This window comes from Nanorana parkeri, unplaced genomic scaffold (assembly GCF_000935625.1).
Source record: "Nanorana parkeri isolate BGI_ZX_2015 unplaced genomic scaffold, ASM93562v1 scaffold750, whole genome shotgun sequence".
Classification (NCBI taxonomy): Eukaryota; Metazoa; Chordata; class Amphibia; order Anura; family Dicroglossidae; genus Nanorana; species Nanorana parkeri.
In genome coordinates this window covers 373,506-398,369 of record NW_017307018.1, presented here as the reverse complement: position 1 = coordinate 398,369, position 24,864 = coordinate 373,506, and the positions used below count along the sequence as shown (strand labels likewise).

The 24,864-nt window shown below is 39.2% G+C and overlaps 1 protein-coding gene across 1 annotated transcript in view; it reads right to left on the bottom strand.

Annotated features, from left to right (window-relative positions):
- Nucleotides 1-6,239: 6,239 nt before the first annotated feature.
- Nucleotides 6,240-24,864, bottom strand: part of TAGAP (T-cell activation RhoGTPase activating protein) — a 95,180-nt gene continuing 76,555 nt past the window's right edge. The window contains exons 5-14 of the mRNA XM_018564425.1: nt 16,905-16,946; nt 13,441-13,525; nt 13,198-13,251; nt 12,737-12,803; nt 12,041-12,183; nt 11,795-11,956; nt 11,196-11,305; nt 10,006-10,201; nt 8,548-8,662; nt 6,240-7,531 (exon numbers count right to left, since the gene is read on the bottom strand). Of these exons, the coding sequence (XP_018419927.1) occupies nt 6,312-7,531; nt 8,548-8,662; nt 10,006-10,201; nt 11,196-11,305; nt 11,795-11,956; nt 12,041-12,183; nt 12,737-12,803; nt 13,198-13,251; nt 13,441-13,525; nt 16,905-16,946 (2,194 nt within the window). The 3' untranslated portion in view covers nt 6,240-6,311. The remainder of the gene's footprint in view (nt 7,532-8,547; nt 8,663-10,005; nt 10,202-11,195; nt 11,306-11,794; nt 11,957-12,040; nt 12,184-12,736; nt 12,804-13,197; nt 13,252-13,440; nt 13,526-16,904; nt 16,947-24,864) is intronic.

Genomic DNA, 24,864 nt, shown 5'->3' with positions numbered 1-24,864 from the left:
TGCTTATTTTTTCCTTGTTTACATATGCTTTCTGTTTCTTTGTTTTGTTTTCTCATAAAACTAATAAACTTGATTTGATCAATGTACGTTGTGTTAGGACATGCACCATTTTTGGCAACGCAATGCACCACAATACATGATAGTACATTACTATGCATTGTGGTGCACTGCAACACGTGCCTTTTAGCTGTGTTGGGGTGTCAATCACAATTAATGGCACCACAGGGTGCTAACGTCATATGCATTGGTGTACATACGATAATGCTATGTTACCACAATGAACAGTGACAAAAAAAGTATGAACCCAGCCTTCTAGGACCCCCCCCCTTTTCTTTCACTTTTCAAACCCCAGTGGAAATTACTGTGCATGAATTACATAGCATGTGCAGCATCATTGTGCACAGCGACTGCTGATACTGGCCTGTAAGCAGTTTCTTTTTTTTTGTAGTTCTGTATTTTTGGTTTTACAGCACTATAACACACTAGCCTTTTAGGAAGTGGTTATTGTGAAGGAACACAAGTCTAGTTCCTACTCCTTGACTGGCGCTGTAACAATCTGCAACAGCTATAGAGATGAAAAGATTACTGGACAGCACAAAAATGTATGGTCAGTCATTTAACGGGAGTACTTAAAGGATAGGATTACCTTCATATAAACTAACTCAATTCCACCCAGGTGAGTCTACATTATAACCCAATTCTCTGCAACCGGCTGCCTAGTTACAGTCATATCACAGCGGCAGTGTGTACCTTTTCTTTGCAGAAGTTCTGAATGGTGGTAGCCCTTGTGCACTGACTCCCCATGGACTTGAATGATGTCATATCTTGAGTCTGAAGATCCTCAGCTTTAAAGTCTATGAGGACTAGACATGTGCACCAGCAAAAAACTTGTTTAGTTTAGTTTCGTTTTGATTCGGATTTTCGTTATTTCGTTTTTGGGATTCGGGCCCGCAATTGCGGGATTCGGATTCGGCCAAAGTCGCAGTAGTCGTTTCTCGGATTCGGCTCCGCAATTGAATTCGGACGAAATTCGTTAGCGATAGTCTGGTCGAAATTTCGTTTATTGGACAACATTTCGTTAGCAGCAAAGTGACATTAGAATTTTTTTTTTTTTTTAACAGTCTGCAGAAGATGAAAAAAAAAAAAGCGTGAGGTTCCCCCCCAATTCATACCAGACCCTTTAGGTCTGGTAGGAATTTTAAGGGGGAACCCCAGCCCCAAAAAATGGGGGGAAAAAGTGGGGTCCCCCCTAACAGTCCTACCAGACCATTGATCCGAGCACTGGCCCGTTAGGGTAGGCAAGGGGGGGAGCGAGCAAGCGCCCCCCCCCTCCCTGTGCCTTACCAGGCCAAGTGCCCTCGGCATTGGGAGGGTGTCCTCGTGCCAATGGGGACAAGGGCCTCTTCCTCACAACCCTGACCCGGTGGTTGAGGGGGTCTGCGGGTAAGGGGGCTTATTTGCATCGGGGTACCCCTTTAAATAAGGGGCACCCAGATGCCGCCCTCCCCCCTTGTGAATGAGTAAGGTGTACTTGTACCCCTACCCATTCACTAAAGGGTTAAATCAAATAGTTAGTAAAAAGCCCAGACTTTTAGATAAAATCCTTTAATTGAAAAAAAACAAAGACTCAATTTTTGACTATTCCTTTTAATAAAAAAAAAAATGGCTCTATCGATGTAATCCAGCGTCAATCACAATGCACGACCCCCGCCGAAATAAAAAAAAGTCCCGCCGCACGACGACCACCCGAACCCGACGAAAACTCATATGTTTTCATATGAAAACATATGAAAAGCATTATGACACCTCGGCTCACAGACCCGTATAACATTCGGAAACTCACGAATAGCACTTGGGAGTTTCCGAATGCTATGTAGTATTTGATGGCTGAGAATGTCAAATGGGCGGAGCGAGCCGTGACATTCGGGCTGAATCTGTTGACATTCGGGCTGAATGTCATTTTGCGGCGAGTTTTCGTCGGGTTCAGGTGATCGTCGTGCGACGAGACTTTTTTAACTTCGGCGGGTGTCGAGCATCGTGATTGACGCTGGATTACATAGATGGAGACATTTTTTTAAAATTATTATTAAAGGAATAGTCAAAAATGGAGTCTTTTTTTCAATTAAAGGATTTCATCTAAAAGTCTGGGCTTTTTACTAATTATTTGATTTAACCCTTTAGTGAATGGGCCAGTGCTCGGATCAAGGGTCTGGAAGGACCCCACGTCCCCCCGTTTTTGGGGCTGGGGTTCCCCCTTAAAATTCCTACCAGAACCCCACGCACTTTTTTTGTTTTAACTTGGGGGATTTTCATCTTCTGCAGACTGTAAAAAAAAAAACATTTTTTTTCTAATGTCACTTTGCTGCTAACGAAATTTCGTCCAATAAACAAAATTTCGACTGGACTACCGCTAATGAATTTCGGGAAATCGGGAATTCGGAGTCGTTTGCATTCGTTATAGCTGTAATTCAGAATTCGGATGCATCCGAATCTCCGAAAATTTGTCCGAATTTCGATTCGGAACGAAACGAATCGCACATGTCTAATGAGGACTCACTGCCATTGCTCAAGAGAATTTCGTCAGAGAGGAGGTAAAATGCTGGAGCAGGTAGCCACTGTACTATGGGCATAAGTAAGCATCTGGGAACAGGGGAGGGAGTTACTGCATATTATCTTAAGGAATGAAGGAGATGTGTTAGTGTTCGTTTATATAACGGTACCCATGTCTTTTTAAACCCCATTACTAAACGTTATATGATAAAACAATACAGTATGTGTCCCCTACAAACATTCAAGTTATTAGTTCACGTGCATGTGCTTTTGTGTACTTTACTGTACAGTACTGTATTTCAAGCCCAGGAGATGTCCAGAAGCAAGCGTTAAAGCAGCAGTGATGTAGCTGGGTACCCAGGCTAACTTTGTTGGACTTACGAACAAAATGGACTTACGAATGCACTCTCGGAATGGAACTGTTCATATGTAGGGGGCTTTCTGTATTTTAAAACAATGATGGATCTACATTTTCTTTCTTTCAGGCTATATGCTCACCTGTAGCATTCAAATGCCTCCCATTGCGTAGTATTTCTTACACACTTTACTAAGAGTTTAAAAAGCCCCTTACAAACAGCCGTGATTATCACAGATATCCACAAGCTCCAAGAATTCAGTAGCGCCTGAGTACCAGGAATCTTTGTATGCCCCGCCTTCCCGACATGACTGTTTGTAAGGGGCTTTTTAAACTCTTTTAATATAGTGTGTAAGAAATACTACACAATGGGAAGCATTTATTTTTCTTTGAGCACATATTGAGGGAAAGTAAAACATGACGGAGACAGAGTGGAGTTGCCTGGCTCTCTGGGATACAGTGGGGGAAAAAATTAATCGAGAAGCATATATCTGAGGATTTATTGCGCATATGGCTTATCCCATGTAGGGTAGCCCCATATATCTGGAATCTCTTGGGATTAAGAGCACGGTGGTGAGGATTGGCAAGGATAATTTTGAATCCAGAAGCCACCTTTTGCACTGAAACTTTGCTGCAATATAAGAATAACTATAGGACATTTGCACTTCCCATTGGCGGACTGTTTGAGTCAACACTCACATGTTGTATAGTGTGTCACATTGCATGCAATCTAATCCATTCTATTTATATAATGCGAGGAAGGTATTGTGGGTATTTTTAGTGGCACATATATCTATTGGTTCATATATCACACACTTAGTGGATTTTAATGTATTTTATTGTATGTAAGCGCGGTGCAGGTTTGATACTAAATCTAAGTAGAGTGTTAATAGAGTGTCAATAATCTTCATCTGGCTGCGTTCTGACATATGAACAGTATATGTCCATCTATATAATTATACCATTTTCCTCCATGAATAGAGTGTCAGTGTATACAGCACTTGGTTTACTCTGAAATAATTTGCCCTAATTCTAAGAATTACTTTGAAATTCTTTGCACAGACATCAACAAGATCATGAGGTGTAAATTCCTGTCAGCAAGCCAAGAAAACCACAACGTAGATAACAAAACTTATAGCACCACTTCTCTTGCCATCCCTGCCGTGGCTATAGCACATGACAGAATAACACACTCGTCCTTGGTCTTACAATTCAAACACAACCAGAAAAGTCATAATAAAGTCAGAAGTCTTTATGTGCATGCTTGTTCCAGGTGAAGACTATTACTAAATAAGGGTTTGTATAAGAGCGAGGCATTTTTAATTGAAGGGGTCAGAGATTAAAGTTTCTATACTCCTCTTATAACAGGTCTACTCTAAAGGCAAGCCAGTTTTCAAAATACTTAATTTTCCTTCAGTTCCCACCCCCGTGAGTTCAACAAACAACACCCTCCCTCTTCTCAGCTCCATTAATACCTTGATCTTACCACCGTTGCCTATTGCAATGTTTGCACCCTAAGTTCCGCCTCTTCACCCCTAATTTGCACATATGTGCCAAAGGAATGTTACATTCGCCCTGAGAAAGACAGCCTGAGTATAAGAAAATAGCATTTTGCAAATTTTTAAAGCATTCGCAAGGGTATTGTTAGCAACTTTTGAGTAAATGCTGATATTTTTGCAATTTTTTTAAAACTTTTGGATAGACTACGGAAGAGTTAAAGAGTTAGGACTATGGGGTTAGGGCTTTTCATTATAGTTCTCCTAAGGGTAACGGGAGGACACAAACTAGCGTCCTCCCGTCACCCAAAGCTCTGTATACCGCAAGCTACATCCAGTCCCTCCCCTGTCATGGCTCTCTGCAGTGACAGGATCGAGAAGTGAGCGAGCGCCGGTATGTGTTCGCTCACTTCCCGATCTACTGAGCCGACCTGTGACAGTCTCATTGTCACAGGTCGGCTAGAACTATGGGGATGAGTGAAAAGCACTCCCCTCATAGTTCTCCTTTAAAATCACACTCAGTTTCTTCCAGTTTATCCAGGTTGGGTTTTTTTTAGGTTTTTTTACAATATGTGTCCCATTGGGGAGATTCCCTTCACTTCAAGTCACATAGACACATCAGCAAGTTGTTTCTAAAAAAATATATCGCCACTTAGACAGTTGTTCCTGAAACAATTGTCTCCATTGGAAGATTTTCCCTCTATTTCTGGTACAGTGGTAACTAAAAATTTTGGATTTTCCTTCACTTTCAGTCCTGGGGCAATGGGCATCAAGGTAAATAGAGAGGATGATTCTCCCCAGTAGGGACACAAACGGCAATAACAAAAACTTGACATAACTTTTTTTCTACTTGATCTAAAAAACTTTAAAAAAACATGTTTAGATACATTTTTCAAAATGCCAAAAACCAAACTTCATGCTCTTGAAGCAGATTCCATTTTTAAAATTAAATTTCAAAATCTGCTTAATACTCTTGGACATCTCTATATAGACAGGGAGGGCGAGGGCTAATTTCAGTTGATTGCATGTGCAGTTTGCTATTGGGAGTCCTCCAATACTGAACAGATTGGATCCCACTGCGAACCTGCAAGGATGGGTCCATGGCCGTGTAGAGGTTTTAAGTAAAAACATATACAGATCTTTTAATGGCTTGCTGAACCGGTGCTTATACTGTATTATGCTTAAATACAAAGACAGAGCGCAATGCATTGCCATATTATTTATAAATGTTTATTATACTCTAATTAATTTATTACAAAATAGAACAACAAGATAACTAAGAAAGTGCTTTACTGTAGTGTAGATTCAACCAATGTGTTTGATTTGTCATTCAACATAAAAGCTTCACATTAGAACCAAATCTTAGAACAGTGAATGGACTACCAAGTGACACATAACAAATGGACAATCATTTCCACATAAATTGGAATACAATATAGACACTACTACAGTTATAAATCAGACATTGGAACACACTGAAGACATCTAATATCAGCATGCCAGTGGTAAAGCTACCATGAGGAAACATCCTCTTGTGATACATTTGTTTTCATAAAACTGGCTACTAATTGTTCTCGAATACTCTATATGAGAGAAAGAGAACTCTAAAGTTAATTTATTAAAAGACCACCCATCTCACAAACATATAAGTACTTTACAGTATTTGCACAATATCTTACATATTGTATATTTACAGGTCTAAATATTGGCATATTATATAAATCACCCCATGGGGGTTCCTATTGTAGATATTCTTGGTTGTACCAACTGGGGGAAGTAGGAGGCTCTAGGTAGATATACAGTAGAATGTGATTTTTTTCCCCCCTGCAATCCTCTAGTCAAAGTGGATTGAAAAAGGAAGATTTATGTACATAATTATTTTTTGTATCTATTACAATTGCAATGACCTTTTAAACATAGGACTCTTTAGCATACTGTATCTGATCATAGATCTCAAAAATAGGTTGACTGCATCGCCGACTTAAACATTCATGTCTATTTCTGTGGCAGGACTCTGACTTAGTCCTGACGAGGTCTGATTTTGTTTTCTTAGACTGGCAGTTTGGTTGTGTTAGCCCACAGGGGTTTGGCATTTGGTCGTCAGTCAATGAGCTGGGTTCATGATGAGCACTACAAGACTGTGCAGAAGAGTCATTTACTAACTGGGTAGTTGAACAGGTACTGTTTGATACACTGGCTCTCGGGGTCATGCTTTTGTAAGAAGATGCATTTTTATTGATGGCCTCTTCATAGGATGGAGGTTTGCCAGGGTTTCTTTGGTCTACCATTCGGAAAACCTCATCAACAGATATTCTTCGTGCGGATTGTGGTCTTAGCCTTACCACTTGTGGCTGTTGGAAAGCTGTGTCCCGTGTACCTTCTAACTCTCGCTCACTTTTTTTATGGCCACTCCTGATTAACTCGTTTTGTGGAATGTCTCCTCTGTTAACATCAGGACCCCAGCTCTGTGTCTTGGTTATCACTTTTTTGTTGTTTACATAGCAGAATGAATTTGAATGCTTTTTTAATTCTGTACCAGCTTTGATAGTGTCACTTAAATCTTTATTTTTCATACAGAATGATTTATGCCTCACCAAGTCATTTTTGTGTGGACTTAGAGGGGATACCATTGGAGAGCTGGTAAAGACCGAGCAGTCTGAATAAGAGCTGTCAATAGAACAGTTGGAGGATGCAGTTGATGAAAGGTGGTCTGCTGTATCTGAAGTATAGCTGGTAAAAATTCTTAAATCTTTTGGCATATTTTTCCTATATAAAGCTCTACCACAATATTTCTCAGGAGTATGAGTGGACAGTTCTACATCACTAAATGTTTGTTTCCTAACTGTAACATCATCATGGCTTCTTGTCAGCTTCTTCCCTGCTATTGTTATGTCATCCTGGGAGGGAAAAATGTACGGCTCTGAACATCTTCTGTCCATGCTGGCCTCACATTTAATCTGATCTAAAGTAGAATCCAGAAGATTTAAAACTCGGTCTTCTGCGCTCTTCTCACGAAGAGCCCTGTTTTGGCCCCGCTGCTCATTGAGGTGTCTTGTGAGTGTACTGGCGTGGCAGTCGTGATCTGGATCAGTGCTGTCATAGGCAGAGTCATTCTGATGAGATGAAAGTTCTGGAAAAGACATAATATAAATTAGTTTCTTGACCTGAAAGAGTCACATACTGTAACTGAATAATAAAGATATGGTATTTTTCTCTTTTGGCAAATATATTTTTTTGTCCTGTATGTCACAATTCATATTCAAACATAAAATGCCAGAGTGAAAGTTGTGCTTAGATTGTTGAACCTAACCTAAGTGAATTTATAATATGAATATTATGCCTGTTTTAAGTGTGATTGGTACTGTACATGAATACAGAGAGATTGTTATAAAGTTTTTTCAGCTATTGCCTGCATTAAAGTGACGCTTAGTTAAATCATGAAAAAAATGAAAATGAAAATGTATCTTATTTGTGTATCACTCGACTGTAAATCCTCCAATCATCTCTGACATTGTCCTTCCTTCTGGAGGTGGCTACTTTTGTTTCCCATGGTCGCGGTGTGTGGCTACTTTAAAACACACACATGGACTATGGGGAACAAAAGTAGCCACCTCCGGAAGGAAGGACAGTGTCAGCACCAATTTAAAGATGATTTGAGGATCTACAGCTGAGTGATACACAAATAAGCGACATTTCTGTTAATAGTTAGGGCACTTAAATGCATTTTTAAGTTTTTTTTTAAAGTTTTAACTCCTGGGATTAGTGCCACTTTAACATTTTACCTTTAACTGACACGCAACAATGGTTCTATTTTTACCCTGCAAGCAATCTGAGTATATGTAAGCAACATTGGTTGGTATTCAGCAGGGTTGCCAAAGCAAGTATTTAACTGTTAAATTGCACATGGTTAGACACTGATTAAATATTGGGAATTACTAAATAAAGCCAGAGAATCTCTGTTAATTAATTACAGGATAACGTGTGATATTTTTCCTTTGTCCAAGTCATTAATTCTTCAATTAACATAATAAGGGTAGTACTGGATAGAAAGATGCACGATTTCTGTGGAAGCTTTATTTCAAAATAAATTTCTGCACCCTGCATAATGCAGTTCTAATTCTACTAAAGGTCCCCCAGTTGTCTTACCTGTAGTATCAATATTTTCTAAGGAATCCTCTTCAGAAACACAGTGTAATTGTAATATGTGGTCCCCAAACAGTTGCAAGCAATTATCTATGAAGAACTCAACTAGTACTGTAACCTGTTAAAATAAAGGCACATAGAAGTACTGGTAAGTAAGTGTCATTGACAAGGCCAACTTATAAAGACTGTAAAGTGGTGCAAAAGTAGATGTGTTGTAAACAGAAAACAGACAAATATGGCAAAATTAAAAAAGCATTCTGTCTGCTAAGGGTAATAGTACAGCGCTGTTTGAAGTTCTTGGGGGATTTTACAGTCTATCCATAAAAGAGTAAAGCTGAAATTACCTTGCTTTGTTTGATTTGGCTGTCATGTAATTGCTTTTCAACACTTTTCACTACTGCATCATCATCACTGCAAAATTATTTTACAAAACCAGCTACTAAACATGTAAAAATAACTGTTCACCTGTTTTCACCCCTAAAATGTCAGCTGTTTTCATCCACTCAACAATCAGTGGATGTAAGCTACATCCAATATCAATGCTGCTCACTTACAAATGGGAGAAGTGCAAATTATTACATTTCTTTTTATCAAAAAAAGAAGACAAAACAACGGTTTATTCCCCCGGATACTAAGAGATACCACCAGGAATTTCATCTGAGAAACTGATGGCTGGAGGCTTGTAAGTCTCACCATGTTTATACCAGCCCACGAACCCTTTGATACCTGTTGTATGCTAAGATAAGGCATAAGTTGTATGCGAAGTAAGATAAGGCCCTAAAAACTGATCCACCCAAAAAAAGCACCTCTCTGGTGATAACAGGCAATAGACTCTTCTAGAGTATGGTAGATTCCCACTATCCAGTTTCTATGGTTTGACTGGTTTAAAGTGCTGTATTCATTCAATGGGAGCTATAGCAGTTAAAATGAAACCTTAGTTCTTACTGCGGAATGAAACTGTTAACCAGTCAGAATATGGGAACTGGTCTAAAGTAATGGACCATAATGTTACAATTTAGTGCTATAAAGGAGAATCTCAGTGGAAAATTATTAGAAATCAATTATTTCTCTGGTAGCAGGTAACAACTTGAATTCTTCCCCATGGGAGTCAGGTAAGTTGCACATCCCCTCCCCCCCTCTATAATACATGAACTTCCTTCTTTTTAGAATCCTACTCTTAGAACACCACCTGTTTCTGAAAGGGATATGTGCTAGTATAAACATGCCATTGAGCCTCCATGGCCCTTTAGTCAATATACCTGGTATGCTTAGATGGCGTCTCTTTGGCAGTGAGGCAACCTTCTTTTTTTTGTAATTGACAAAACAGTTTAGGCTCAGTGATTTCATCATTTCTTGATGAAGTTATAAAGAGAAGCACACAACCTTTACTATAGTCGTGATAATTTTTCTTTTGACATATGTGCATTTTTTTTTCTAACAAAAGGCTTCTAAATGGCTTACCTTTTCATTAATCTCTTTCTGAGTTTCGAGTGGAAGGTCCTTATCAACCTGTGGTACAAGCATGTTTGGGGCAATGCACACAGCCAGATTTCTGGAATCCATCTTGTTAACATTTGAGGCACTGCTAATGTGATGGAGAACGCACATCAGATGTTGTAATAAGATGTGGTTTGGTTTTGGCAGTTTGTCTGCAACACTAAAGGGAAAAACAGAAATGGATGAGAATTTTTGCAATCTCATTTGAAACCATTATGAAAACTTTAATAGGCACCGAAACAGAGACTTCCTTCTGAAAGAGGAACTAGACTTCATTTAAAGAAAACAAAAATTCCCATTCAGAAATACCCTACAGGCAGAAAGTTTAAGCTTGCCTAGTTAAGAGGGAATAAAATTACGTTTTGTCGCCACTGAAGCATAAAGGGTGAAGAGTTTTCCAAAACATGTGCCTTGATTTTAATGCACAATATATAAAACTAGTTGTTCCTGACTTTGCTTTGATCAGTCATTCTCACAGTAAAGCTTATGATAGTGATTATAATGCTATGCAGACATTTTAAGGTTAGAAACACATTTATAAAATACGTCCCAGCTTTTTTAAATGTAACACTGAATACCCAGCATATGCAAAACCATTTTATATTTTATTAGCTGGAGGCCACTGCTTGCTAGAACTTGTAATCTACTAGACAATAGGGGAATGATAACAAGGTAAAAAATATCTAGAGGGTGAAGGACCAGTCACATGCATCTCTCTCTGATCAGATAATCTCATATTTGTGGATGCCTACACTAGGAGGTTAAGTAAGGTTCCTCTGCCACAACTGGAGGAAATATTGATTTGACAGATTGGAATACGTTGTTGAATGCTATGGCTGGCCTTGAGATAAGATAGAGCCCCCACTGCAACTGTAGTATCAGAGGGCAATTACAGTACATTGTTTCTGTATGTCTGGCTTCTTTTTAAAACAATCACTGGTCTTTGAGCATGCCAGTAGCTACATAAATGGGCAGATGACTATTCATGTTTACCATAGAGAAGGGACCAACTGCTAGATACTCCTGGTGCTGCTGACTTATCAAGGGGAAACAAAAGTGTTTGTTCTAGCTGGCAAAAGTGACAATCCCATCAGAATTTTTCGCACTGTGCACATATCTAATGGTCAAAAAATAAATAATTCATGTTTGCTTACCATTGCATCCGCTTAATTTTTTCTTCTAAGGTTGGCTGATCCAAAGCAAGCATCCACTCATTATAAAGTTCTGATGATAGCAGCTGATGAGGAATGCCACGGAGGAAATCCTGTTTGTAGAAAATATTGTATTTATTGTAGACACTACATTATTCTACAGTGGTAGTTAACAACATTGTCTTTCACTTAAAGTAGTATGATATAACATATGGGTCTACTGGGTGTGAGAAATGCAACTGTATATTTCAACAACATAGCCAGCTGCTGCTAAAATTATGCAGCAGCATTATTCATTTACCACAGTGCTGTACTTGCACCACTGTATCTCGCTAGACATAATTCCACCCAACATTATAAATACCAGTGGGTCAGTGGTCAGGCTGTAGCTTATAGGAATTGGATAGTCTACTCTATTGAAGGCATGGAGCGATCAGAAGCATATGGGGGTTTTGTAGTGAAACTCCCCTTTAATAATCAACATCCAGCTGTCCCTTAGGTAATCTGAGATAAAGCGTTGTGCACAGAAGCTGTGCTGTTGCCAATGCCATGCACTTTTATATTTCATGTATAAGAAAGCCATGGTAGTATTCATATATTACCTTAAACACAACTGCCAGCAAATGCACAGGCTTGCTTTCTAAGTCCAAGCCTCTTCCATAGTTGAGGTCTTCTTTTAACTCCTTGCGAGATTTTTCATTGGCAGCTTTACGAAAAACCCCTTCAATCAACGGACCCTGCATACGCAGTATAGTTAATATGTCCTGTAAAGATGAAATGCAATTTTTACTTAATTAACATGTATATGTTTTAGTCTACAAAAATGGGAATAAAGATGGTTTACTTACGAAGATTGCTTTAGGAAGGTTGTCCTCCTCACACACAATGGAAAGTGGTTGATTAAATAAAGGACTTGAAGGTTCCGATATTGGTGAACTTCGTCTCAAAGTAAAGGGCCAGGAGATGACAGCTTTTCTCTTCTTATTGCTCTCTGAACACATGTAAATAAATGGAAACTGAGTATGAAGGTATATGATATGTAGCAAACCTCTTTAATAATATACAGATGAACATTTCTTGTCTTGGGAAAGTCCCTTAATAAAGCTTTTCCTATGTTTGCGTTCCATATATTAATTTAACACATACAGTAAAAGCCTTCTAAGGCACGACTTTCTTTCTGACACTTTCCTCTCTTGACTTATTTGTATCTCTTTCTTGTGGCACCTTTGCACAGTCATTTTCTAACCTGAAAATTTAGTCCCCGAATAGGTCACACTTTCCTGACAACTATTTGGCTTCAAACCAAACACTTTAATGTTTGCAAAAGGACATTTCCATTACATATGCTATGTAACATGCTATTCTTTCCCACTAAAGATAGATCATCTTTGTCTACACATAATTATGTTACATTATGTATTTGCTTTTTTAACAGGTGAGCCAAAAAATATGTAAGAACATTATCATCTTATGCAAGCCTAAATAATATAAACTTATATAAGCTTACTGAAATAACACGTGTAATTTTTGTGTTTACAACTCACCAATCACATGACAGATGCTCTCCTTATGTATCATGTCTGCCAGCAGCTGGTACTTCTTTGCATCTGCCTGTTTATCAAAAATAATTAAATATTCATTTTAAAAGCCTTCAATTAACATGAAAAACCAAATAATTAGCAACAGAGCATTTTGCATTTCTGCAATAATCAACACATGCATTAAATAGGTAAATTCTGAACCAGTATAGTAACATTTTAAATGGTAAATTACATTAAACATTTTAATACAAATATACACTATTAAAATGACAACTGGAATCTTCAGTTATTACAACTATACTGTATCCACCCAATGCTACTTTCATGTTGTTTGCAACTTCGTGCATCTAACTGCATAAAGGAGAAGTAGCTGCCCTTATGCTTTCTTCAGAGGAAGCACTGATGCAAAGGTTGCTTCCTATTCTTCATTTAAACCAAATTCAAACAGAACTCTGATTGCTCACCTCTGTATGGCATTCGATTAGGCTCTCCATGTTGTTGGCAACCAGAGCTTTAGACTGTAACAGAAGGAAAACAATGAACCATATTACTTAAGCCATTAAAAAGGTGGTAAAATGGTTAGGCATATTAAATAAAGCTTTTTGCCTGCATCACAGTAACAATGAGAAATTTAACAATAAGACACAAGTCATGTATGAGTTTGCTTAAGTTTCCTAACCCTAATAAATAATTTGTTGCATACTTACAGCATTGCAGCCTGTGAGAACCTTCATTAGTAATCGTGTAAAGGGTACAGTGGTGCCCTCAATCCCACCAACTTCTCGTATCTGCCTGAAAATAGACATGGAGCTAGTTATTTTAGGGCTTTTGTTTAATGTATATGGTAAAATAATTTTATGCCATAGATGTGCTTTATACATTATAGTTCTAGATACAAGACCCATTCAATGGCCAGCTATTTGAGCAATGCATTTGAAAGTAATCCACGACTGGTCACAGTTACCCACAATCAATCTGATCAACCTCTATTTCAGCTCCTTGTATTGTGATCACCAATGCTAAAATAAGAACTTCATCAGTAATAGCTTTTTAACTTTGGATTCAGTGGAGAAAAATAGAATACCTGCCAAGTTTATACTGCTGTCTATGTTACCATTGTCAAATTTCGGCTTGTTTCTTGTCCAAGAGACATAACAGGAAGTGGGTGGAAATTTCCCCAAAGTGAGGGGAACTCCCATCTCTGACAGATCTCTGCTCTACTCCCATCCCTTTGACAGAGGTCCAATTTTGGATTTCCCTCACTTTCTATTTTGAGGACAGCGGTCACCAGAACAAATGGTGAGGATGAATTACGATTTGGGGCATAAGCAGCAATAAAACCCTGACACAAGTTCTAAACTTTCTTCACTCTATCCAGTTCTGTCCAAAACAAGAAAATATGTTCCGACAGGAAGTCCACATGAAGTACAGATGGCCATCACAAAATTGCAAAATGTAGCACAGCGATTTGCAGGACAATGAAGTGCAAATTTGTTTTACTTCTGTTATGGCAGTGAGCAAATTCCCAAATGGCACTATAAGTATTATGAGTAATCAGTACACAAGGAACAAAGGGAGTATGAAGTTACAAACTGACACATGAACAGTTGCTTCTCTCTCTTGTGGGCAAGAATGATGGCTTATACACTTTCTCCCCAGGTCTGTAACGGTTCACACAGTGCAGAAAAAGGGCGGGCCTTCAAATCACCACAGTGCCAACTATTGAATGATATTTCATTGTGCTCACAAGTGTGCCTGCAAAATAGCTTCACTAATATACCAATGTTTGTACACGGTACATATATGGGATGTTAGAGTTGGAAGACCCAGGGCTTTTATTAATGAGGAAGATAGCTGTTTCTTTGCTAATCTTCCTTAGAGTGCACAATTTGTTTGGAAGGTGTAATTGAGCTTCAGTTGTAACCATACCAAAACCTTAAAGTGACACTAAACTCAGGAGTTAAATCTCGCATTGCAAAAGAGCTTTCAAGTACCCTAATTATTAACAAAATTGTAGCTTATTTGTGTATCATTCAGCTGTAGATCCTCAAATCATCTCTGAATTGGTGCTGACACCGTCCTTCCTTCTGGAGGGTGGCTACTTTTGTTCCCCATGGTCCCTGTGCGTGTTTTAAAGTAGCCACCACTCCAAGCTCACTTCCGTGATGGACTACAATCTCACATTTATTTTACTCATTTGTATTGAGATTGTAGTCCATCACAAGAGAAAGCTTGGAGCGGTGGCTACTTTACAAGATATGCATATTGCTGCTGTCCACAAGATGTGTATATTTTTTTTATTATTCATAACTAATCTGACACAAGGGTGTTTTCTAGTTTCTGTGGCTCCGTGGCAGTTCCAGGGTCATAGACAACACAATAAAAAAAATTACCACAACGTGAAACAACATATTTGTCAAAGCTTTCTGTACAACGGAGTAGCTGTGAGTGCTATTGTAAATAGATTCAACCACATGTGTACACCCATAAAAATAACCACAATCCCGATTACAGATAAACTGTTGTTTACAGTGAATAGAACATACAGGTACAGCCTGTACTAGAACAGAAAACCTCATTTAATATAACTGTGTCGTGGACTAGATGCTAGATATGTCTGTGAAGTTTCTCATTCATCCAGGTCATGGTATCTGTAAAAAATAAATCAAGGCAATTGGACTTGCTGTATTTTTCTTGAAGATGTTTTGCTGGTTATCCGACTAGCGTTCTCAAATACAGCAAGTGCATTTGACTTGATTTATTTTTTACAGATAGATGCTAGATAGTTTTACAAGGACCCCACTGCAGTTTTATATGAATCATTCAAGCCTCAATATTTCATTATATGCAAAAAGCAGCTACATTTACCAAAATACCATCAGTGGCAACCACACCAATTAGGAAGCTTATAGAATTAATTTTAGTGGCCAGTTATATGGAGTTAGCAATACTACAATACTACATTACTCTGCACTCATACATGCTGCTCCTATCACCATGTTTTCCACATGTGCCTTATTATAAATTGGGAGCAAAATATAACATTTTGAATTAACATTTTCAGTCTCACTTGTGCCTCACGTTACAAGGAAAGGCAAAACGATTACATGCGTCTCCCATGCTGCCTGCCGGCCAACATTCATATATTGTCTATAAATATTCAGATTGAGGTTTCCTTCTATTCACTTCAAAAAACAACACAGAAATGCATTCATACTTGCCTAAAACATTTTGTATTAGCTGGAGATGAAACAGGAACCATGTGTTGAACACAGGCACATTAAGTGACTCTAGTAGTGGGGCTTCATAACTTATTATTTATATCCAATAGGGTTGCACAGATACCAAGTACCGTACTCGGTACAAGTACGAGTACATGTACCGATACTTTTGAGCTCCAAGACTACACTAGAGAAAAATTCAAAAGTTAGGAGGCAGCTGTCATTTGTAAGGAGCACACGGAGCTCCTGGGATTTGTACATCTCTGTTTTAATGTACGATTTTGTTTTTATAAATATAAATAAAGGGATGCACAGATACCAGTTTTGCGAGTACGAGTACTGGTACTTGCCGAGTACTTACAAGTACGAGTACTGATACATTTTTGTTTATTCTCATGCAACGGTTTTTCTAAAACAATACAGACTAATGATTTCAGGACAGTGGTGGAGCGCCAGAGCCAGGTCCCAGCTGCAACAGCTGCAACCCTGGTAGTTCTCATGAAAATGCCAAGTATCTGCACTGGTACTCGAAAAGTATCTGTGCATCCCTAATATCCAATAAACCTTTTAGCATATATAATAAAATCTGCATAATGCTTATTTAGTATTGTAGTCTGATAGATTCATGATGATTGCAGTTAGCAGTTGTTTTGGATAATACAAAACATTAGAAAATATGTTAAAATATAGATGATAATGATAAACTAGAGTCACATGTGCTTCATTTCATTGATATAGTTTTTACCAACAAGTGCTCAGTAATGTCCTGTCTAAACACATACCGCCCTGTCTGCATGTTGTGGAGGTTTTCTTATTTGTGTGGTTTCATTAAATGTTTGCAACAAATAAGCACTGTTTGTGGTTTTTTTTCAGTGAGGCTCAGCACCATGTACACACAGCAACAGAAAAATAAATAATAATAGTAATAATAATAATATTATAACACTTACCACACAAGCGTATCCAGCCAGAGTTCCTTCACTTCACTGGAACTGTAATGGAGAAGAGACAGTGTGCATGACAATCCAGTACCACCAAGTCAGGGTCAGGCAGTGACTAATCATTGACTCCTCCACGCTTTCCTATTTTGTGTCAGGGGCAGGTGGAAATTCACTAGTCACAGAAACAGGAAGAAGCGTCATCATGGGTTGCTCTGTAAAATTTAGTGCTCTGAAAACACGCCTGCTTCCTTTTGCCGAATACAGAGGAGCATTGGTTTCAATGGTTCCTCTAATGGAAATCATGACACCTTTTAGGTATTTCTACCCATCACGTCACAGGTTTTTTTCAGCCGTCACCTAAACCAGTAGATTTAAAAACACTGTGTACGCACACAGCTTTCTCGACTGCCAAAGTCAGTTTTAATCACATTTGAGCCTCTGGATATAGATCATTTCAAATCTTTTAACTAATATTACTACGGTTTTAAATATATAAGTAAGGCAATTACTAGGTTTAAGTAACATGCCCACATACTGGGGCAGTAGTTGTCAAATTACGAGTGTAGGGGCGATGAGTAAAACTGGAGTGTCCCTAACTAAATGTAATGTGTTTATAGCTAGGCTGTAGCCAGCCTGAGCTTTGCTTATGTTATCTGTGTTCCTTTTGTATCTCCTAAGCCCAGTACACTGATTGCTTCTGTCTGCTGCTATTACTGGAGTGTCCTCCAGTATTCAGAGTGAGAAGCTGCAAAGTAATGGGTGATGAATATTAATTGTGCCTTGGCCAGTCACGGAGGAGTTTATGACAGTGACATGCGCTGAGGAAGAGGATAAAGATTTTGTGGAGAAGTTTGCTGTGCAGAGGGATTTTTGGTGCTGCGTCTGCTTTTCATATCCTGTACCCTGAAAACGCTCTCCCCAAAACAAATGAGCCACAAATATTGCAGAAAGAGGATTGAAGATATTGAAGTCTGTTACAGCTGGTGGCTCATTGAGTTGCTGGGTGCAACTACAGCATGGGTTACCATTACAAAGGCAGGAAAGTTCTAGGGAGCATCAACCGCAGCTCCTCACGTCACCAAAGGACCACTCATAATGTTCAGTATATGTAATGCTAGAATGGACTGTTGGAGACGGCATACATACATTATTAGAGAAATGATGGTCAGAGACTGTGGACATGCTGCAGGTGTGCTTGGAGACTAAACACATGCTGCATAAGACAGAGTGCAACAAAGAACATGTTAGATGAGGCTAGTAGAGACCACTGCTATTACCCCTTTACAAATCAATGTGGCCTTCAGGGCACAGGCTGGGCTCCAGCGAATTAAGGGCTTTTGTATACAGGCTTCAGACTCAGAAACCAGTCAAATGGTTTAAGATGCTTGAGAGATGCTTTGATATGTCTTTCAAATGGTCAAGGAGCTGCTTCTGATTTGCTTTTAGACACTTGAGTAGCTTTTGCATTAATATGGACATGTATAGGGAAGATTTTGTCAGGATGAATGTATTGTGATGTAATACTGCATTATGGCCACTAGATGGTGCATCCCTAATGATCACAATAATTGTACAATGTATTACTATTGATAAATGTAAAAATATGAGATCAACTGAGATATATTTTTATACTTTATAGCATATTCATTTACATTTTTTAACATATTCCCCATTGAAAATTGTTATTGTCTGCATTTTATTTTTAGTATCATCCACATTTTTATAGGCTCAACATAGGAATACAAATTTATTTTATTATAAGAAAACTTAATTAATAATTAAGTAAACAAATATTTTATAGTCTCTTTTAACTCATGATTGTATCCACACATCTTCTTTATTGTCTATTTAGTATATTGCACACCCATGTCCTGACGAAGTGGTCGGCAAACAGCCACAAAATGCGTTGACGGAAACTAATAACTGCTTCCAGCGACTAATAGAAACCTATGTCCTTTAAAGGCGATCCTTGTTAGCCTTTTTTTCTTCTATTGGTGCCTCTGCTGACCCCACCCTTGGTCTCCCTTGGGGCTCACACTAGTATCCACCCAAAACCAAACGCCACTTGGTCAAAGATCATCTGGATAACCCTGTTAAGCAACCACATTCTCCACAAGTCTTATACAATGGTTGCTTGAACCTAATGTGTATGGAGCAACCACCAGATGTGAGTATATATAAACTGCTTTATTATTTTCTTACAATCTACCGATCATTGTAAAAAACTAGGGATGCACCGTTGCCGATACCGAGTATGTGGGCGAGTACTCGTACTCGCCCAAATGCTCCGATACTTACCTCCGATACCTGAACTTCCCGTCAGAGTGTGATCTCCCTCTGACCGCAAGTGCTGAGAGAGATGGCTTCCTATCCAAGTAGGAAGCCGGTTGGTGGGATATGACCTGCCTCCCGGCTTCCTGGTTGGCTAGGAAGCCAGCTTCACTTGTTGCCAGGCAGCCTGGTTTCCTAATCAATCGGGAAACCGGGCAGCACACAATGACCCGCTTCCCGCTTATTGGACAGAAAACTATGATTCTCCATGAACACCTGCTCTGCCTAGTGTTCAGCTGTTTTTATTTCCCAGCACATAAAGAGTTTATATTTATTGTATAATTATTTTCTTAATACCAGCATTCCTGCTCTGTAGCATTGGTGGGGAGGGCTTTGAAGCGGATCTCCAAAAACAAGGATACTCCTCACAAAACACCACTTTAAGTGTCCAGGTAATAATGTCACTTCTCACTCATGAGGGTGCATTTAGGTTGCAAATAAGCTGATAGCACCTCTTGCACTGGCACTGGGGGTTGTTGTAGAACCCAGGGCCTGTCATCAACCACCACCAGAGTTTTAGGATAAGAACTAATTTTTTTTTCTTTTAGAGCGACTCTTCCAAAAAGCACCGTAAACTTAAGGGCTGCAGGCTGCTATAAGCGACTTATTGCAACCCTTGCATTGGGCTGGCTCAGATGCCTGCTGTGCTGGGCTGTTAGCATCTGGAGGAAGACATTACTCTTGTAAAAGTTTTTATTCTATTAAAGTGCTGAACCTGAAAAGAGCCCCCAGCTGCTGTTGTAATATAAACAATTGCAAACATTTGCCCGGGTGAACATTAGCTAACCGCACATTTGCAGTACTATAAATAATTCCTACTTCATCATCTTATAAACCAGATCATGGACAATGGTCCATGTGACTTTCTCTCCAGCATCAGGCTGATGTTTTGAAATGGGGATCCATGTTTTTTAGTCTTCCATTCTGAAGCATCCTCCAGTGCTGATGGGCACACAAACTAGTATTGGTATGACAATTGGCCACCAGGCTTGTAGGCTACTAGTGATGAGTATACGTGCCAGTTTGCCTGGTGCTTTGCTCTGTTATATACAGGCTCAATAAGTTACTATATACTGGTTCATTCATTTCTATTAGAAAATCCTTTAATCTGCTACATGAAGACAATCATTACGTATATGCCCATAAATGCCACCAAATGCACAGAAAAAAAAAACTCAGCAGGAGTATATAGAAACAGGCTAAGACACACACACAAAGTCTTTTATGTCATACCTTTTAATCTGTTTTACTAATACTTGGAATCAATGTACTAGTAACATCCAATTCTTTATTGTATGCATCACAATTACAACAGCTAAACACCCAACATATACTTCCCTATTTCTGTAAAGCCATAGTTTCAGTGAAAGCATGTGACTGGTGGGGTATATTACAATAACAAATAAGTGTTACAATTAAGGAAAATTGGTTTACTCTCATCTGTTTTTAATAAGAAGTGCCCAGGTCAACTGAGGGTTATTATAAGACTAGAGGTGTGAGAAAACACATACAGAACTTTCAATGGTCTTTTTTTCCCATCATGACAATCATAAACACAGGAACTGTACATACAGCTCAATTATAGTGTAAGTGCTATTGAAGCATTCGGCATATAAAAATTGTACCTTCTGAATCTTAATACTGTGATCCATTTTGATGGAGGCACCAATGTGGTAGTGTATTGCACAAAACCTCTTTTGGTGCAATTGGTCAGCCTTTAGTAAACTCTTTAGCTGTGGAAATGTGTTTTTAAATAAATACCCTAGCTCTTTCTATACACCGAGAATGCAAAGGGACATTCCCCCGCCGGAGCAGAGGGGGTAGAGAGGTAAGCACTGATCTTATGTATACCTTCTGTATTCCAGCCCTTAGAGAAATATGAGCAGTGCAAAGGTTGCCCCCTAAGAGGGCTAATTTTTACAATTCCTGGAGTTCCTCTTTAAGACAAAAGGGGGATGAAGTGCATGTTTTTGTTTTTTTTTGCCATGCACTTCTTCGCCAAGGGTGTTGGGGTATTCACTTTGAGTTTTGTTCCAAGGGCATTTACTGTATGCAAACGGTCATGTAAAAATAGACCGTGTTTTATCATACATTGGGGGGAAATGATCAAAGCAATTGCGACTGTTTTAGCCCCTTAGATAATTTTTTTAATGTGCAAATCTGTTTTGCCTCTCCTTTTAACATGTAATATACATGACTTCTGTTAATCACCTTTTTATTTTATTATTTCATATTATTTTTATTTTTTTTATCAATTAAAACATTTTTTCACCTAACTTTATTGCTATCACACAGGAGAAAACAATCCCCTGTGTGATAGTAATTGAAGGTGACCTCCAATACAGGAGTTCTAGTACAGAACTGTGCTGGAACTCCTGTGACAGGTGAGAGAGGAAGAGCACAGCTCTCCTCTCTCACTGTCTACACGGAGCGGCAGGGTTACTTTTAACCCTGCCGCTCTGCTCACTGCAGTGAGAGACTCGGGACTCGGCGCCGGAGGACGGAACCAGAGGAGAAAGGTAAGTGCAGGGGGGAGGGGAGGAGGCTGCACACTGTTTACATGTGATCTTCACGTGTAAACCAAAAATCGTCTGCATCACTCTACATTTAGTCCTGCTTGTACAAAGCAGGACTGAATGTAGAGAGGGCAACTTCCCCACAAGGACACCGCTGCCGCCCCTCTGTGCCCTGCTGCCCCGAGGCCGGGCCTCAGTGGCCTTGTGGGGAATCCGGGCCTGCCCACCCCACCGCGGTAGGGGCATTGTTGCCATGCAAAAATGTTAATGGGCATTAAACCTTATACCTTCCTTCCCTTAACCTTTAAAAAGTAACCTACTATTCCTTGACCATTGTTAAACCATTAACCTACTCCAAAAAACTAGATTTCCCTAAAAGTTTGTTTTTTTTCCTATTGGGTCCCAAGCAGAAATGTACCTGCTCTAATGTCTTTGTAATGAAAAGCAAACAAGAAAGCAGATTCATATTCCTATAAATGAGGCTAGGTGTGCCCAGAAAAAAGGAACTTCCTTCAGTTCCATGGTAAGCACAGACTTTCACTACAATATTTTCATTTTCAGTATACCTTTGGAGAGTTCAGTTCAAAAAAGTGACATCTGTGCTATCTCAGTAGGGACCATGTTTCATATTTTTTACGATTTTCTCCCCCAACACTCATTTTAAATGTATAAAAGCCTATACTGATTACATAAGTGATCCTCTGTGGTTTAAATAAATAACAATTTAATAGCAGGGTATGTAGGCAAGGTAGGTAGTTATAGTTATATATCTAAAGCACAGAATACAGGTGAAACTCGAATAATTAGAATATCGTGCAAAAGTAATTGCAGTAATTTCTGCAAAAGGGGCCCAAACCAGGTACTGAGTACATATGCATGCTTGTACTTTTCAGAGGTCTGATATTGTTCTATGTACAATCCTTGTTTTATTGATTGCATGTAATATTCTCATTTTTTGAGATTGTGGATTTGGGGTTCTTGGGGTTTTCACGAGCTGTAAGCCATAATCATCACAATTATGACAAATCACGGCTTGAATTATCTTGCTTTGCATGTAATGAGTCTCTCTCATATATTAGTTTCACCTTTTAAGTTACATTAGTGAAATAAATTAACTTTGCACACGATATTCTAATTATTCGAGTTTCACCTGTATATGCTATTTCTCCAAGACGTAAAAAGATGTGTTTATTTCTGCAGAGCTTTTCAATTAGGAAAGTAACTTGACCGTTGATTAGGCGGAAGATGAGCTAATAGCAAATGCTTTCGAAACAGGGTGAAAGAGGAAAAATAAAGAAGCTGGTATCTTGTGCATTAATGTAAATGTGTGTAATATTAACCATGTTATTATTCAACAGGAACTTAGTCTAGTTTTAGAGGGCATGTGATGCATTACACTTTATAGTCACATCTATTGCCGTGTCATCTAAAAGTACCAATAGCATGTGAATGACCAAGACTATTTGTAGACAAGTGACATTGGCCAACAGTTAATGGTTTGTGTGGCAGTACAGTGGCAGTTGTAGTGTATTTGCAATAGCGAACAATATACTTTAGAGAAGGTAACAGTTTTGAAGTTTGCAGCTGGCTGGCTGTTACAGCACTCCCTCCAGCCTGTTTCCTGTTTCACTGTAGTGATGGTATGTTCATCAGCATCCTCGCATCCTAAAGGACCAGATAACCTGCACCCTAGGGCACTTAAAGACCAGCTATGTTATAGCAAAACCGTTATTCCTCATTTTCGAGGACTCCATACTGAATGGAAGGGTACCAACTGATTGTTCTAAAGCTACGGTAGTACCAATATTCAAAAAAGATTCAAGATGCCAACAGGTGAACTACAGACCAGTTAGTCTAACATCAATAGAATGCAAACTGTTTGAGGGAATGATAAAGGACTATTTAGTGGATTTTGTTTGTGACAAAAGGTATAGTAAGTGAAAATCAGCATGGATTTATGAAGGACCATTTTTGTCAGACCAACCTACTAACATTCTACAAAGAGGTGAGTAGAAATCTGGATAGAAGAAGGCCAGTGGATGTAGCCTACCTGGATTTTGCAAAGGCATTTGACACAGTACCACATAAACGCTTAATACACAAGCTTAAATCTATGAGCATAGATTAAATTCTGTGTACATGGATAGAGAACCGGCTACAGGAACGTGTCCAGAGAGTATTGCTAAATGGCTCTTTTTCACATTGGTCTAAGGTTGAGAGTGGTGTGCCACAGGGTTCTGTGCAAGGTCCAATACTGTTTAAACTGTTTAATAATGATATTGGGTTTTAATAGCCATGTTTCTGTGTTTGCTGATGATACTAAAATTGAGAGGGTAATAGACACGGACATTATAACATTACAGGAGGACCTGGATAAAACAGGGGAGTGGGCAACTATATGGCAGATGAGGTTTAATGTTGAAAATGTAAAGTAATGCATTTTGGGGTTAAAAACAGGCAAGAGGAATACACATGAATGGGTACACCACTAGGGGAGTAAGAATTGGAAAATGATCTGGGGGTCATAGTAGACTACAGATTGAATAACAGCACGCAATGCCAGGCTGCAGCAAACAAAGCTAGCAGGGTACTGTCTTGTATTAAAAAGGGAATGTACTGTAGAGACAAAGCAATCATTTTGCCACTTTAAAGATCACTAGTTCAGGCTCATCTTGAGTATGCGGTTCAATTTTAGTCACTAATCCACAAAAAGGATGTCCTTGAGCTGGAGAGATTCCAGAGAAGAGAAACAAAACTAATTAAGGGGCTGAAGGACCAAAGCTATGAGATGAGGTTGCTAAATTTAAATTTGTTAACGCTGAAGGTAAAAAGATTAAGAGGGGACATGATTTTGATGTACACAATGTTTAGTGGTAATGGCAACATCAGCAATAAACTTTTTACTGTAAAAACTCCCTAAAAAAAAAAGACCAGCGGCCAGGCCTGGATTTCCCACAAGGCCACCGAGGCCCGGCCTCGGGGCGGCAGCGGTGACCTTGTGGGGAAGTTGCGGGAACCGGTGTAAGGTGTCCCGGTGGCGGACTGTAGTGTGCGGCCACCGTCCAATCACAACGGGACGGGCCGAGGCTCCGCCCACTGGCACCGTAGTGTGCGGCCGCGGG